The 16547-nt window shown below is 49.2% G+C and overlaps 1 protein-coding gene across 6 annotated transcripts in view; it reads right to left on the bottom strand.

The window, feature by feature from the left end:
* INPP5B (inositol polyphosphate-5-phosphatase B) overlaps positions 1–13595 on the bottom strand; it is a 48323-nt gene extending 34728 nt beyond the window's left edge. For 2 of the 6 annotated variants that reach the window (XM_043532031.1, XM_043532032.1), the window contains exon 1: positions 2215–2291. In XM_043532031.1, the coding sequence (XP_043387966.1) occupies positions 2215–2242 (28 nt within the window). In that variant the 5' untranslated portion in view covers positions 2243–2291. Of the gene's footprint in view, positions 1–2214; positions 2292–10239; positions 10351–11130; positions 11161–11664; positions 11763–12227; positions 12312–12963; positions 13030–13358 lie in introns of those variants that run through there. The other 4 variants (XM_043532030.1, XM_043532028.1, XM_007060676.4 and 1 more) reach the window with 4 other exon arrangements.
* Positions 13596–16547: the final 2952 nt, after the last annotated feature.

Genomic DNA, 16547 nt, shown 5'->3' with positions numbered 1-16547 from the left:
CAATACAATTCTATTGGCAAAGCCTTCCAAACGTAGGCCTGGCATCAGTCTCTGTCAAGAGGCATCTCCAAAGGTGTCTTGTGTTGCCATCAGGATGCAACAGAAAAACACAAGGGAAAAAGCCGCATGAGCTGGCAGTGGTGTTGGTCACTTTTTTGTTTGTTTTAAAAGCCCACTCTATCCAAGCTCCCTTTATACAAAGGGCAAGCTGGCACAAATCCAGTTCCCTCCTTCTTTACACTTACTGACACGGACAGGTTTTAATCAGTTGTATTTCACAATACCAGCCGTAAACTCAGCATAACCAGGGCACTATAAAAGTCTAATTCCCTGTGGCGATACTTTCATAAGTTAGCCTCCACCAGTTTGCACAGAGCCTGTAACTCCCATCCACTGCTCTGTCAGGGGCAGACTATGCTACTATTTTAAGATTCTATATTTGTGACAAAGAAATCCCAAGTACACTGAAATACTGTGCTAATCGAGCTGAAACTGCCTCTGGTTGGCAAGTCACAGGCTTCATTTCAAGGTTTGATACTAATTGAAGGAGGCACTCTGAGGGTTTTACATGCTCATTTAAGCAACGCCTTGAGCTAGAAGCGGGATGTGGTTCCTCGACTAATTTTGCAAAAGCACCTCTGTGCTGACCTATATGAGCCTGTTACTCTTCTTGGCCTCTGCACCCACAGACAACAGAAAACTTGCCAGACAATGGTACTTCTATGTTGCAAATAAATATCTACAAGGATTTAGGAAAATCAAACGTATTTTATCTGTAACCTGATGCAAATTCAAATGCAAGGTCCAAAGAGCAGACCTTCCAGCATCGTGTATACAGGGATGTGTTCAAACTGACACACAGGAAGTCAACAGCACCACATAACTAACAGAGGTAACATGATTAGGGCCCATGTCTCCTATGAAAAAATCCCTACAAAACATCTCTTTGGTAGACTTGTGTTAGACACATGGCTAGGCACTGTGACCTAGGTAATGCAGTGATAGGTACCGTACACATACCTGACAAACTAAGGCATTCCGCTACACATAACAGGAAGTCCTACCATTTCTATCTGTGCTGAACCAAGGTTTCCCATTCTGAACTTCAGAATAATTTCTGAAACTGTACACAGGTCTAGGAAGAGTTAATGTCAGTCACTGGTAGCACATTGACCACCAGGGGAAATAAAACAACATGCACACTGGATAGGCTGTGATCCAGAAAGGATGCAAAGAGAGCACGACATGCTCCTTATAAGATGAGCATGGATATCTTGGGTTGTGAGTGTATTACACTGATCTCATACTGCAACTTCAGAGCTTTTTATCTCTTTTCAAACAGTGAGAGATACGGCTGTTTGCCTATCAGACTGTTGTGCAATCACCTCAGCAGCCCTGAGGGAACCACACAGTTTCTAATATCTTATACCTACTACAATAGTCTGAATTTTAGAATGGTGACATATATATATATATTCAAGTAGTAATTCACTTCATCAGCAGGTTCTTTAATAAGATTTATTCAGACACACACTGGCTGTGCACTAGTGCCTGTACAAGTTTCAATCTGAATTTGTTTCATCAGCCTTATTACCATGATCCATGAACCACATGTGCATCTTCATGCTCAGAGCATTCTCTAGTGGACTTTTATTAATACATCATAAAGACACAAAACAGCGCCTTCCTTCCTGCTCCCCAAACCGCTGACGGGGATTACTTCATCCAGCACACAGATGCAGCCATTTCTGGGGTGGGTACATCAGATGCTGCAAAGGGATGCTTCCCCTGAACTAAGCAGCAGCCACAATTGCTCTTTATCCAGGGAGTTGCCCCTCTGCGCAGGACCGAGATGCAGCTGCCTCTGGGGCAGGGCATGACAGCTGTTTATATAGATTAGAAGGGGAGAGGAATCCTGCACCCCACTGAAACTGCAGGGGGATTCAGCGAACCAGAACGGAGCCCCAGGGGGCCGGGGGAAGGGCCCTGGAGAGGGGGGAAGGGATCACAGCGTTCACAGCCTGACTGGGCCAAAGAGACAGGGACCAGCCCCCCGCAGCGCCCCCCACCAGGCAGCCCCATCCCCCAGCACCCCGCCCCCTCGGGCTCCCACCTCCCTCATCCTCCTCAGCATCCCTCCGCCTCCCGGCCCGGCCACCCCGGGGCACCCGCACCCAGCACGATCCCTGCGCCTCCCACCACCCCAGCCCCTACCTCCGCGGAGCCACCCGGCCGCGGCCATGGCCCTCAGCTCAGCCTCCTCCGGGCCCCGCCCACGGCGGGCGGCCTCCCCCGGCTCCCCCTCCCGGCCCCGCCCCTCCACTCACCAAGCCCCTCCTCCGGGCCCCGCCCACGGCGGGCGGCCTCCCCCGGCTCCCCCTCCCGGCCCCACCCCTCCACTCACCAAGCCCCTCCTCCGGGCCCCGCCCACGGCGGGCGGCCTCCCCCGGCTCCCCCTCCCGGCCCCACCCCTCCACTCACCAAGCCCCTCCTCCGGGCCCCGCCCACCGCGGGCGGGCCTCCCCCAACCCCTCCTCCGGGCCCCGCCCCTCCAATCCCCAAGCCCCTCCTCCGGGCCCCGCCCACGGCGGGCCGACCGCCCCCAGCCCCGCCTCCGGGCCCCGCCCCTCCACTCACCAAGCCCCGCCTCCGGGCCCCGCCCACCGCGGGCGGGCCTCCCCCAGCCCCTCCTCCGGGCCTCAGCCCCTCCAATCACCAAACACCGCCCGTCTCTGCCAATCACCGCCCTCCAAAAACCCGCCATTTCTCCTTCACACCCGTCCCGCTCCCATCCCCCTCTGTTCGCGTCTGCCCCCGTCTCCACACCCTTCCCCACCGTGCCCGTGGAACGTTGCGGAGCGAAACCTCAGAGCGCCCGCGCCGGGCCCCCCCCTGCGCCCCCCGGGCCGGCCAGCGCGCCTCAGAGCGCCCGCGCCGGGCCCCCCCCTGCGCCCGCCGGGCCCCCCCCTGCGCCCCCCGGGCCGGCCAGCGCGCCTCAGAGCGCCCGCGCCGGGCCCCCCCCTGCGCCCGCCGGGCCCCCACCTGCGCCCCCCGGGCCGGCCAGCGCGCCTCAGAGCGCCCGCGCCGGGCCCCCCCCCTGCGCCCCCCGGCCGGCCGACGCGCCTCAGAGCGCCCGCGCCGGGCCCCCCCCGCGCCCCCCGGCCGGCCAGCGCGCCTCAGAGCGCCCGCGCCGGGCCCCCCCCTGCGCCCCCCGGCCGGCCGACGCGCCTCAGAGCGCCCGCGCCGGGCCCCCCCCTGCGCCCCCCGGCCGGCCAGCGCGCCTCAGAGCGCCCGCGCCGGGCCCCCCCCTGCGCCCCCCGGCCGGCCAGCGCGCCTCAGAGCGCCCGCGCCGGGCCCCCCCCTAGAATCATAGAATCATAGAATATCAGGGTTGGAAGGGACCCCAGAAGGTCATCTAGTCCAACCCCCTGCTCAAAGCAGGACCAAGTCCCAGTTAAATCATCCCAGCCAGGGCTTTGTCAAGCCTGACCTTAAAAACCTCTAAGGAAGGAGATTCTACCACCTCCCTAGGTAACGCATTCCAGTGTTTCACCACCCTCTTAGTGAAAAAGTTTTTCCTAATATCCAATCTAAACCTCCCCCATTGCAACTTGAGACCATTACTCCTCGTTCTGTCATCTGCTACCATTGAGAACAGTCTAGAGCCATCCTCTTTGGAACCCCCTTTCAGGTAGTTGAAAGCAGCTATCAAATCCCCCCTCATTCTTCTCTTCTGCAGACTAAACAATCCCAGCTCCCTCAGCCTCTCCTCATAAGTCATGTGCGCCCTGCGCCCCCCGGCCGGCCAGCGCGCCTCAGAGCGCCCGCGCCGGGCCCCCCCCTGCGCCCCCCGGCCGGCCAGCGCGCCTCAGAGCGCCCGCGCCGGGCTCCGCGCGTCATCCACACCCGCCAACGCACCCCAGGGCGCCCGCGCCGGGCTGTCTGCGTGAGCCCCCACTTTCTGTACTTCTCCTTGCTCCACAGCAGCCCTGATGACCTGGGTCTCTGCCCAGGAAGCTGAGCCGGGGTCCCCGAGGCGTTGGGGCCCACGGGCAGTCTCTGCAGGGGGCAGTCAGACCTGGCGCACAGAGGGCACTAAAACAGCGTCTCTGAAGGAGGCCGCATCCGTCCGCAGCGGGGACTGGCAGGGACCTCAGGGGCCTCTGCTCTATACATGCTTGAAGGGCAGCATGATTCCCAGGAATTGGCCCTGCAGGTTAAATATAGACTGCCTGAAACCCATGTGCAAGCCTAAAGACTCCCACCTTGAGAAAAATATCCAGAGGGTTCTTACTTGGTGCAGATACTAACTGCTCATTTGAGAGCTTCCAGCTGTACCTGTGACAGCAAACCTACAACTCCATCCAATGCAGGTTGCAAGTTAACTAGCATTATATAACCATGAAACTCACTTAGCGTCCAGTTCAACTGCCCTTGAACTCAATGGCAAATTGGATCAGCCCTTAGTACTCCTGGCTTCCCTAGTATCCCTTGCACACCGAGCACTGTCTGCGCCCCAAATGCCATTAATCTCTCCTTGGACCCAATCATACCCTGAGCAGTGGTGCCAGCCTTCATAACCTAATATCCCTGCTATACCAGATCTCAATACACAGGATCCGATGATTTAAACCCTAGAAGCCATTTTACCTTTCCTGCTCCCTTTGACATTCCCTGCATGGCTACATTGTTCTTTACATCTCAAGACAGAATTATTGTCCATTGAAGAATGATAGTTATTCTGGGGGAGGGAACTCCAGTTATTAGGAAGAGGCAGGTAATAGTTATGGGGGATTCAATCATTAGAAACATAGCTGGGTTTGCGATGACCGGGAGAACCACATGGTGACTTGCCTGCCTGGTGCAAAGGTTGCGGATCTCTCGAGACATCTAGATAGACTTATGTGTAGTGCTGGGGAGGAGCCAGTGGTCATGGTATATGTAGGTACCAATGACATAGGAAAGGATAGGAGAGAGGTCCTGGGGGCCAAATTTAGGCTGCTAGGTAAGAAATTGAAGTTCAGGACCTCCATGGTACCATTTTATGAAATGTTTCCAGTTCCAAGCGCAGGGCCAGTTAGACAGGCAGAACTACAGGGTTTCAATGTGTGGATGAGATGATGGTGTAGGGAGGAGGGATTTAGATTTATTAGAAACTGGGGAAACTTTTGGGAAAGGGAAAGCCTATACAGGAAGGATGGGCTCCACTAAACCAAAATGGAACCAGATTGGCACTTAAAATTAAAAAGGCCATACAGCAGTTTTTAAACGAAGGGCTGGAGGAAAGCCGACAGAGCGGAAGAGCACATGGTTCGGACAGTGACATTCCTTAGGGGGAAGATCTATTAATGGAGATTCTCTATGTCCTAGTAAGAAGGAGAGGATGGAAGATGATAAAATATGGGTAGGATCTGATGAGAAACAGTCAAATGAAAAAGATTCCTATTCAATTACATCATGTAATGGCAGACAGCTAAAAAGTGACAAGTTTTTAAAGTACTTATGTACAAATGCTAGAAGTTTAAATAATAAGATGCGTGAACTAGAGTGCCTCTAGAGGATATTGATTTAATAGGTATCATAGAAACTTGGTGGAATGAGGATAATTAATAGGACACAGTAATACCAGGGTACAAAATATATTGCAAGGACAGAACAGGTCATGCTGGTGGGGGAGTGGCACTATATGTGAAAGAAAGCGTAGAATCAAATGAAGTAAAAATCTTAAATGAACCAAACAGTACCACAGAATCTCTATGGATAGTAATTCCATGCTCTAATATAAGAATATAGCAATAGGGATATATTACTGACCATCTGACCAGGATGGTAATAGTGACTGTGAAATGCTCAGAGAGATTAGAGAGGCTATTAAAATAAAAACCTCAATAATAATGGGGGATTTCAACTATCCCCATATTGACTGGGTACATGTCACCTCAGGACAGGATGTAGAGATAAAGTTTCTTGACACCTTAAATGACTACTTCTTGGAGTAGCTAGTCCTGGAACCCACAAGAGTAGAGGCAATTCTTGATTTAGTCCTAAGTGGAGCACAGGATCTGGTCCAAGAGGTGAATATAAGGGGACCACTTGGTAATAGTGACCATAATATAATTAAATTTAACATCCCTGTGGCGGGGAAAACACCGCAGCGGCCCAACACTGTAGCATTTAATTTCAGAAAGGGGAACTACACAAAAATGAGGAAGTTAGTTAAATAGAAATTAAAAGGTACAGTGCTAAAAATGAAATCCCTGCAAGCTGTACAGAAATTTTTTAAAAACACCATAATAGAGGCTCAACTTAAATAGAGGCCCCCAAATTAAAAAAAACATAGTAAGAGAACCAAAAAGTGCCACCGTGGCTAAACAACAAAGTAAAAAAAGCAGTGAGACACAAAAAGGCATCCTTTAAAAAGTGGAAATTAAATCCCAGTGAGGAAAATAGAAAGGAGCATAAACTCTGGCAAATGAAGTGTAAAAATATAATGAAGAAGGCCAAAAAAGAATTTGAAGAACAGCTAGCCGAAGACTCAAAAAGTAATAGCAATTTTTTTTAAGTACATCAGAAGCAGGAAGCCTGCTAAACAAGCAGTGATTCCACTGGACGATCAAGATGCTAAAGGAGCACTCAAGGACGATCAGGCCATTACGTAGAAACTAAATTAATTCTTTGCATCAATCTTTACGGCTGAGGATGTGAGGGAGATTCCCAAACCTGAGCCATTCTTTTTAGGTGACAAATCTGAGGAACTGTCCCAGATTGAGATGTCATTAGAGAAGGCTTTGGAACAAACTGATAAACTAAACAGTAATATGTCATCAGGACCAGATGGTATTCACCTAAGAGTTCTGAAGGAACTCAAATGTGAAATTACAGAGCTACTAACTGTAGTTTGTAACCTATCATTTAAATCAGATTCTCTACCAAATGACTGGAGGATACCTAATGTGACATCAATTTTTAAAAGGGTTCTAGAGGTGATCCCTGCAGTTACAGGCTGGTAAGCTGGACTTTAGTACCTGGCAAACTGATTGACACTATAGTAAAGAACAAAATTCTCAGACACATAGATGAACATAATTTGTTGGGGAAAAGTCAACATGGGAAATCATGCTTCACCAATCTGCTAGAATTCTTTGAGGGGGTCAACAAGCATGTGGACAAGGGGGATCCAGTGGATATAGTGTACTTAGATTTTCAGAAAGCCTTTGACAAGGTCCCTCACCAAAGGCTCTTTAGCAAAGTAAGCTGTCATGGGATAAAAGGGAAAGTCCTCCCATGGATTGTTAAGTGGTTAAAAGATAGGAAACAAAGGGTAGGAATAAATGGTCAGTTTTCAGAGTGGAGAGAAGTAAATAGTTGTGTCCCCCAGGGGTCTGTACTGGGACCAGTCCTATTCAACATATTCATAAATGATCTGGAAAAAGGGATAAACAGTGAGGTGGCAAAATTTGCAGATGCTACAAAACTACTCAAGATAGTTAAGTCCCAAGCAGACTGTGACGAGCTACAAAAGGATCTCACAAAGCTGTGTGACAGGGCAACAAAATGGCAGATGAAATTCAGTGTTGATAAATGCAAAGTAATGCACATTGGAAAACATAATCCCAACTATACATATAAAATGATGGGGTCTAAATTAGCTGTTACCACTCGAAAAAGAGATCTTGGAGTCATTGTGGATAGTTCTCTGAAAACATCCACTCAATGTGCAGCAGCAGTCAAAAAGTGAACAGAACGTTGGGAATCATTAAGAAAGGGATAGATAATAAAACAGAAAATATCATATTGCCTCTATATAAATCCATGGTACGCCCACATCTTAAATATTGCATACAGATGTGGTCGCCCCATCTCAAAAAAGATATATTGGAATTGGAAAAGTTTCAGAAAAGGGCAACAAAAATTATTAGGGGTATGGAACGGCTTCCGTATGAGGAGAGATTAATAAGACTGGGACTTTTCAGCTTAGAAAAGAGACGACTAAGGGGGGATCTGATAAAGGTCTATAAAATCATGACTGGTGTGGAGAAGGTAAATAAGGAAGTGTTATTTATTCCTTTTCATAACAGAAGAACTAGGGGTCACCAAATGAAATTAATAGGCAGCAGGTTTAAAACAAACACAAGGAAATATTTTTTCACACAACGCAGTGTCAGTCTGTGGAACTCTTTGCAAGAAGATGTTGTGAAGGCCAAGACTGTAACAGGCTTCAAAAAAGAACTAGATAAGTTCATGGAGGATAGGTCCACCAATGGCTATTAGCCAAGCTGGGAAAATATGGTGTCCCTAGCCTGTTTGCCAGAAGCTGGGAGTGGATGACAGGGGATGGATCACTTGATGATTACCTGCTCTGTTCATTCCCTCTGGGGCACCTGGCATTGGCCACTGTTGGAAGACAGGATATTGGGCTAGATGGACCTTTGGTATGACCCAGTATGGCTGCTTTTGTGTTCTTATGAAGTGAACAAGCTGACTAGAGACAGCCTGTGTTCAAGGCGATGAGCTCCACGGTGGGGAGCAGTTGTAGTTCTGTCGTTGTGAGAAACGGTGCCCCGTGCATGACCAGGCTCCTCCCCAGCCAGCCAGGCCGCTTGCTCTGCAGAGATAGGCTTTGTGCAGAGACACATTCATTTTTTAAATGTATCAATTTACTGAGTAATAGCCTCTCCCCAAATTGAAATGGAAACATCCTGGTTAGAAACCAGGTCTTAGAGGAACTCAGGTTATTCAACAGGCCATAGAGAGTCCTTCCCAAGAAGCATTCTTGGACCAGCCTGTGACTAGTGCTCTTCTGGCTCTAACACCTGGTCTACCCTTAAGTTTTAGGTCAACATAGCTACATCAGTCAGGGATGTGAAACCTAAGTGACAGCATAGACGCAGCTCGGTCAACAGCAGAATGCTTCTGTCAAACGAGCAACCATTTCTCAGGGAAGTGGTATTCCTACACCAACATTAAAAAACCCTTCTGTCAGCATAGACACAGTCTATGGGCTTATGCTGGCACAGCAACGATGCTGAGCTATGCTGGCATAGTCTCCGTCGGTCTAGAGGAAGCTGATGAGGCTCTGGGTAGGCATACCGAGAGTCCCAGCCATTCCCTGGGCTGGAGTGATGGAGGGAACACCACCCAATATTTTTAACATTGTGATTTTAAATAAATAACATCTTACATGCCTCTAGTGTCTTTCATCTCAAGTCAAAGGATCTCAAAGTGCTCTATAAACCTAAACCTATGCCAAGAGAAAGTCCATACACAGGGATCACTGCACCCACCACTGAATGGTAGCCACCTCAGGGGTGAAACATGGACATGGTTTAACAGCACAATAATACTCCCCTAGGACAGAACTGAAAACTAATTGAACCATCAATCCTTCTGCCGAGCACGGCTGATCACAGGAGGGAATCCCACATGGAAAGATGGCAGCCGCGATACAGCTTAGGTCACGTCTCTACTATGGGGACTATAGCGGCATAGCAAGGCACCACAGCTATGCCGGCATAACCCTCCAGCATTGACGCAGGCTACAATGGTGAAAGGGGTTTTGCCAATGCTGTAGGAACTCTTCCTCCCCGAGTGACAATAGCTAGGGTCCACAGAAGCATTGTTCTGTGACTTAGCTGCATCTACACTGGGGGTTAAGGTGGTGTAGCTAGAGCACTCATGGCTGTGGATTTTTCACATCCCTGAGAACTGTAGCTATGTTGGCCTAAGTTTTAAGTGTAGACCAGGCCTTAGTCTTTAAGGGGAGGAAGACAGAGTGGGGAACAGGAGTATCCAACAGTTGCTGCCTCCCTGGAACCAGTTCTCTGTGATCTCTTACAGTATTAGCACAAGTCATAGCTTTGGATTTAGTGTCTTGAGGATCAATTCTAGGCTACATTTTACTTCCCTGCTCCATGAGTGGTGAGCCCAAGCGAGGCTACAATATAAATACTATTCCTATTACTATATTCCTATTACTGAGGCAAAGCTCAGAGCATCTCTGCTGAGTCATCTAGTGACAGACAAGAGTGATGGATTTGGAAGGTTAGTACATCCAGAGGCCTGTAAGCTAACTGTGTAAATACAAGTGGCAGCAACAGGGATACTGGAATTGACATTCCTCCTACGATGAGAGAAAACATGATACAAAGACAAAATCCTAACCTAGACTTCCTCCTTCGTCTGCAGCATCTGTACCAACCTATGGATTAACTTCAATACTTATATGACAGAGGGTTGTACCTGGTCGGCACTTGCTGATCTCCTGTAGGAATGTGCGTGTATGGGACCCAAAAGGCAATTGCACCACCAGCTGAGCATCTTCCGAGCTTATCTGGACAGTCACATCAGAACCTACACATGGCGGGAAGAGGAGAGTTGGAATTAATGCTGCTAAGTTTGCAGAAGACACTTACAGTTTCTAAACACTACTTTAGGTGCTGCAGGCCCACAAAAGCCATGCCAGCACTGGACATGTTTCCACATCCGCAGTACTCAAATCAGTAGAAAACCACACCAGCTGCGAGGAAAGAAATCAACTTCATCACCTCTTTCAGTTTCCTGTATTTGGATGAATTTGTTTTATTTTTAAATAGGATTTGTAAATCATCATCATTATTATTCCTCTAGTCCCTTTCAGCCCAACTGATCCCAAAACATTTTATAAAACTTAAACAAACAGAAAAATTAGACAAGGAATCCCACGCCACTGAAATACAGTTGCATTTGAACAGCGGTTAACACATTTTGCGGGCTTTCACAATTTAAATAAATTATAATAGTATCCAGCTGATACTCCAGTAAAAGCTAGGGAGACCAACTAGAACTCATCGTTTAGCAACAATCCGGAATCATTTAGCCAAATGATAGTTTGAACTGGGGTTGGCAATACACTGGTTAACTAGTAATAGTGTCCAGATTTATAAACTACCCAATAATAGCAAGACAAGACTCCATCATTGCACAGAGTGTGTCCAATTTGGAGCAGCTCAGCCCCTGACATCCCATAAGCAACCCTGAGCAAACTCCACAAACCAAAAATCGTGGAATAATGGTTCATACAGAGCTTGTAACCTCAGTATATGGGAATCTTTCTTGTACCTCATGCGAATCATAGCAACAGAAGAGACTCACCAATGATATGAAGGTCACTGTCAGGTGTAACTGTCAAAAGAGAAAAGCGGTTCCATTAGAAAACCTGGCAAGTGGTGCCTGAGCCACACTGTTACTATCCAGGGATAATACTTCATAAATAGCTCACACAGACCGACCCTGAGCACCCTCTGATAAGGGAGAGAAAGGGAGGCAGAAGAAGTAAGAAAGGATAGGAGGCCATGAGTATTATTTGGTAACTCTAAGGTCTCCTCTTGCCAGAGCTGGGGGTGCATAGGATAGTTTGGGTTCCATGGGGTCCAATGCAGCCTGTTTTCCTGAGAATGTTAATTAATTACACTGGATTCAGCTGTTTAAAAGTTAGGGCACAACAAGGCAAAAGGTGATCAGTTTCCAAATTTCAGGCAGCAGCACAGCAAAATTCAGATTCTGTTCCACACACAGATCCTCTCTTTACCTGCCCCCAAGAAAAGATGGCACCTGACTGATCTCTGAGGAGCAGAAGCAAGAACCTCCTTCCAGGAAGCGAGTGAAGGATGCAGAGGGCAGCTCTACCTTCTTCTGCTGCAAATCCTTCGGTGATCGGCACGACTCTCTCCAAGCAGACATCCTCAGCTGTTATAGCCATTCGCCGATGAGTGTACAGGAAGAGTCTGGAGGCAAAGAGCAGGGGGGGTAACGCCACCTCCATTCCAGCATCAGCACTAAGCTCCCTGCAAGCACGGTTCAACACCATCCTATCCCAGCACCACACTCACCTGCTAGCACAGCCCCTGCAGCTCCTGTCCCTGTCCCGTGCCTGCCAGCGCACCCCGTAAGGGTGGGGTTTTTAAAAATTAATTTATACAAGTTGCTGGTGAAAAGTACCAGACTAACAGCCCTGGAGTCTAGGCTCCTCCGATTAAATACAGATCAGGTACAAAACAGGTAGTGGCAGGGCAAACGACCTTCCCACATTACTTTGCCAAATCCCGACATGGAGAGAGCACCTTTGGGGTGGGAGGGGAGTTCATGTAGTCTCCATGGCCCCTTCAATTCTGGGGCTTCCTGCTGACACTGCCAGCCAGAGGGCCCTGCCTTCCCCATATGAGTGGCCCATCAGACATTGTCTCAAGCACCTACGCATGCTCTCCATGGGTCCGCACAAGGCCCAGAAGCCGGCTCTCCACACTCTCCTCACCAGCCAGGATACCCTGCACCGCATGCAGCTCATGGTCAAGGAACGGCCAACAGAGACACAACTCCTCTAGGGCAGCCAGAAAGGCAGGAGGCTGAGCTCTCTCTCTCTGAACCTGTCTTCGACTGCAGCAGCCACCAGCTGCTCAGCCTCTGGGTTTCCTGTCTGGAGCCTCCATTCGCATCCAGAATCAGTTAGGAGCCAGGTGTTCTGCCTCCTTAAAATTCCTCCTGCCATTTCAGCTCAACCCTGGATCCTCCCACCACGCTCTGTCCTGGGCCATTGTGTGCAGCCACTCGCCTCTTGAGAAAGGCTCTCTTCCACCTGCGGTGGTGTGCGGAGTGGTCCACTTCCACTCTGCCCCGGCCATGCAGGGAGTTGTAAACTGTGACTGGTGTTTCGGATGGAAGGTGTCGGGGAAAGGGTTTTTTGCTCAATTAGGGGCCATAGAATTTGGCCCAATATCATTAGCACAGCACCCAGGCCAGTGTGCCATGAAAAGGACTGGGACATACAGGTTGTTTTGGATTAACAGATGGCCTACAAGTAATGATCCTGTCTCCACTGATGCTCAGTAACTCTGAGAGGCAGAAACGGGCGACAAAGGGGTGTGATTTCCCTGGTAATTCCAAGCCATGTTCACTTATCTACAAAGAAATGCTTGGTGCAAAGGATATGATCAGGCAGGTCTGTCCATCCGCCAGGGTCTCCTGAATAGCAACTGATTCGTCCATCCTCCAGGCCTGGAACGCAAAGGGCTGCTGTCAGTGAATTACATATGTGAATTCGCCAAGTCGATTTAATGCCGCTCTGCAACAACCAGGCCACAAGGTGGTGCCAAGCAATGAAGCTCCTACCGCACTCGACCATGCAGTGAGCGAGTGGGACACGCTGATCTGACCATGGCTGTGGGTTGCATCAGCCCAGGCAGAGTGACTCAGCCCAGCCTGTGGCAGGGAAACAGAGGCCCTGTCTGCACCACAGACCAAGCCACGCTACCTGGCAGCTTACCGAACACAGGCCGGTAATCGATGGCTATCTGCAGACTTTGCAATGTAAATCAGATACATACCAGCTGCTGTATTTGTGCCAGATCCTTCCCCTGCTGCCTCCTTCCCGCTAAGGGCTCAGATTGGAGATGCAGACAGGATCACTCCACCTCAGATGCTCCGGCAGTCGCCTGAAGTAGCTTCAGCCAAACCCGCTTTCTGAAACTGTGTCACGAAAACGCTGAAATCACGTCTGCTGCCAGGCTCCAAGTAGCTCCGGCCCCCTCTGCAGCTGGAGCCCCCTCTTCTCCTGCCGGCCTCCTCCCCACTTCCTCCTCTCCACCGCGCTGCAGCCTGGCTGCTTTCCCACTTCCTCTCGGGCCTGTTCCATCTGCTCTGGCCTCTTCCCCCTTCTCGGTGTCCCAGATCTCCACATCAGGAATCTGGGCATTAAAGCAGGAGCAGCTGGCAGGGCCATGTCTATGGATTTGAATGGAAGCAGCGATCCAGCTCCTGTGAGCCCTGCAGACCCTCACCTCACAAAGGAACAGGCCGATCTTTGTTCTGTCTCCCAGACGCTGGCCAGATCCATGCTCAGACCCAGGGGAGAATCTGCAGTGATTTCAGATGGATTTTTGTTCCCTTTTGGGGCTAGTTCTCTCGACACGTAAGCAGGTTTTTCTCACTGCTCTTGGCCCCTCAGTGGAGCAAATAGGACATCACGGCAAGTAGGTTTTCATTTCATAGCCTTTCTCTAAGGACAGTGTCCCGTCACCTGCTGGCACCTGGAGCAAGTGCCGTGTCCAGTGTTTCTGGTGCACCAGGTTAGCTTGTGCCTGTGCCCTTTGCTTTTCTTTGCTTGTGCCTGTGCCCTTTGCTTTTCTCAAGCTATTTCCTTATTTTCTCTGTTAATTACTTAGAGCCAAGCCCTTTTCTCCGTATGTTTTCCCAGCCTCACCTCTCCCTGGCACCTGTCACACACAGACAGGTGATCAGCCCTCAGGGCACTGTATGGTACCTGGCTGTAGGCTGCCATTTGACATCCGCCGTCTTCCTTCAACCCCCAGCATTCCTGCTGCCTCCTGCTCCCGCCCTGCACTGAGCCCTCCACATCTAACCCTTTAATTACATAACAAGCAATGTATTATGTCATCTTACAGGTCACATATGAATAAATAAATACCTTGTCCTTCCCAGTGTTATCAGAATGCTTCTGAGCCATTAGATAATCACTGGTTTCAGAGTAACAGCCGTGTTAGTCTGTATTCGCAAAAAGAAAAGGAGGACTTGTGGCACCTTAGAGACTAACCAATTTATTTGAGCATGAGCTTTCGTGAGCTACAGCTCACTTCATCGGATGCATACTGTGGAAACTGCAGAAGACATTATATACACAGACACCATGAAACAATACCTCCTCCCACCCCACTCTCCTGCTGGTAATAGCTTATCTAAAGTGATCATCAAGTTGGGCCATTTCCAGCACAAATCCAGGTTTTCTCACCCTCTGCCCCCCCCCCCCCAAACTCACTCTCCTGCTGGTAATAGCCCATCCAAAGTGACCACTCTCTTCACAATGTGTATGATAATCAAGGTGGGCCATTTCCTGCAGAAATCCAGGTTCCCTCACCCCCTCACCCCCCTCCAAAAACCACACACAAACTCACTCTCCTGCTGGTAATAGCTCATCCAAACTGACCACTCTCCCCACAATAAGAAAAGGAGTACTTGTGGCACCTTAGAGACTAACCAATTTATTTGAGCATGAGCTTTCGTGAGCTACAGCTCACTTCATCGGAAGCTCATGCTCAAATAAATTGGTTAGTCTCTAAGGTGCCACAAGTACTCCTTTTCTTTTTGTGAATACAGACTAACACGGCTGTTACTCTGAAACCTGTCTCCCCACAATGTGCATGACAATCAAGGTGGGCCATTTCCAGCATAAATCCAAGTTTAACCAGAACGTCGGGGGGGGGGGGGGTAGGAAAAAACAAGGGGAAATAGGCTACCTTGCATAATGACTTAGCCACTCCCAGTCTCTATTTAAGCCTAAATTAATAGTATCCAATTTGCAAATGAATTCCAATTCAGCAGTTTCTCGCTGGACTCTGGATTTGAAGTTTTTTTGTTGTAAGATAGCGACCTTCATGTCTCTGATTGCGTGACCAGAGAGATTGAAGTGTTCTCCGATAATCACCGTGGTTTTTCTCCGGGATTGCATTTCCGCTCGGACACCCAGAGGACGCTCACTTTCACTTTGTGGCTCAGGCCCTGGCCCAGTGCGGCAGCGGTTGGATTTCAGACAATGCAGGGGAAGGGTTAAGACGAAGAGCCGTTATGACAAATACATAAACAAGCATCACAAAAAGCTTTTTAAAAAAATAAAACTCAAATGTCGGGCTCAAACTACCTGACAGTTTCCCCTTTAAAAAAGAGCAAACAAATTTCCCCCAAAATGTTTTTTTTTTCCCTTCCTGGTACAAAATATAAACAAGCCTCCAAATCCCCAGGTATTTTCTTATATTTTATTTCCTGCTTTGATTAGAGAGTTTAGAGAAGATTTTCAAAACTGACTGGTGATTTTGGGTGCCAAACCCGAGACTCAAAGAAACCTATGGAATTGCTGAAAGTGCTGAGCATCTATGCTTGGAAATATCAGACCTAAAGGGAGCAACATCCCTGCTTAAAGCAGATCTCATTTCTACAGAGCATTCTGAAAAAAATCTTAATCAGAGTAAAGGAGACTCCAGGACTAGCGAAGCCTTGGAAAGATTCATTTCATGGCAAAGTTCAGAACACCATCTCCTTCCGTCGCACCTCCCTGAGAACAAATCATTTCTGATTAAAATGCAGCAGCATCTTGGGCCACAGCTGGTGTGAGCAAAATGTGGAGCATCTGCTTCATTATGCAAATCAATCATTGCGGAGTCTCTCTGGGAGCAGGTGCCAGACCGAGGGCTTGGCTACCCTTCAAATCCTGCCGCAGAGCAGCTGAACCAATGCAGCGGCACCCCTGTAGCACTTCAGTGAAGACGCAACCTACGCGGACAGGAGAGCTTCTCCCATGGGCGCAGGAACTCCACCTCCCCAAGAGGCCACAGCTGTGTCAATGGGAGAAGCCCTCCCCTCGACAGAGCGCTGTCTACACCGGGAGTTAGGTCGGTATAACAGCGTTGCTTGGGGGTGTGGATTTCCCCTGAGCAATGTAGTTATACTGACATAAGTTGCTAGTATAGACCAGGCCCAAGAAACCAAACCAGACCCTCTGCATA

The sequence above is a fragment of the Chelonia mydas genome, chromosome 19, assembly GCF_015237465.2.
Source record: "Chelonia mydas isolate rCheMyd1 chromosome 19, rCheMyd1.pri.v2, whole genome shotgun sequence".
Classification (NCBI taxonomy): Eukaryota; Metazoa; Chordata; order Testudines; family Cheloniidae; genus Chelonia; species Chelonia mydas.
Note: the sequence above shows the minus strand (reverse complement) of the source record. Positions and strands in the feature narration are given on the sequence as shown.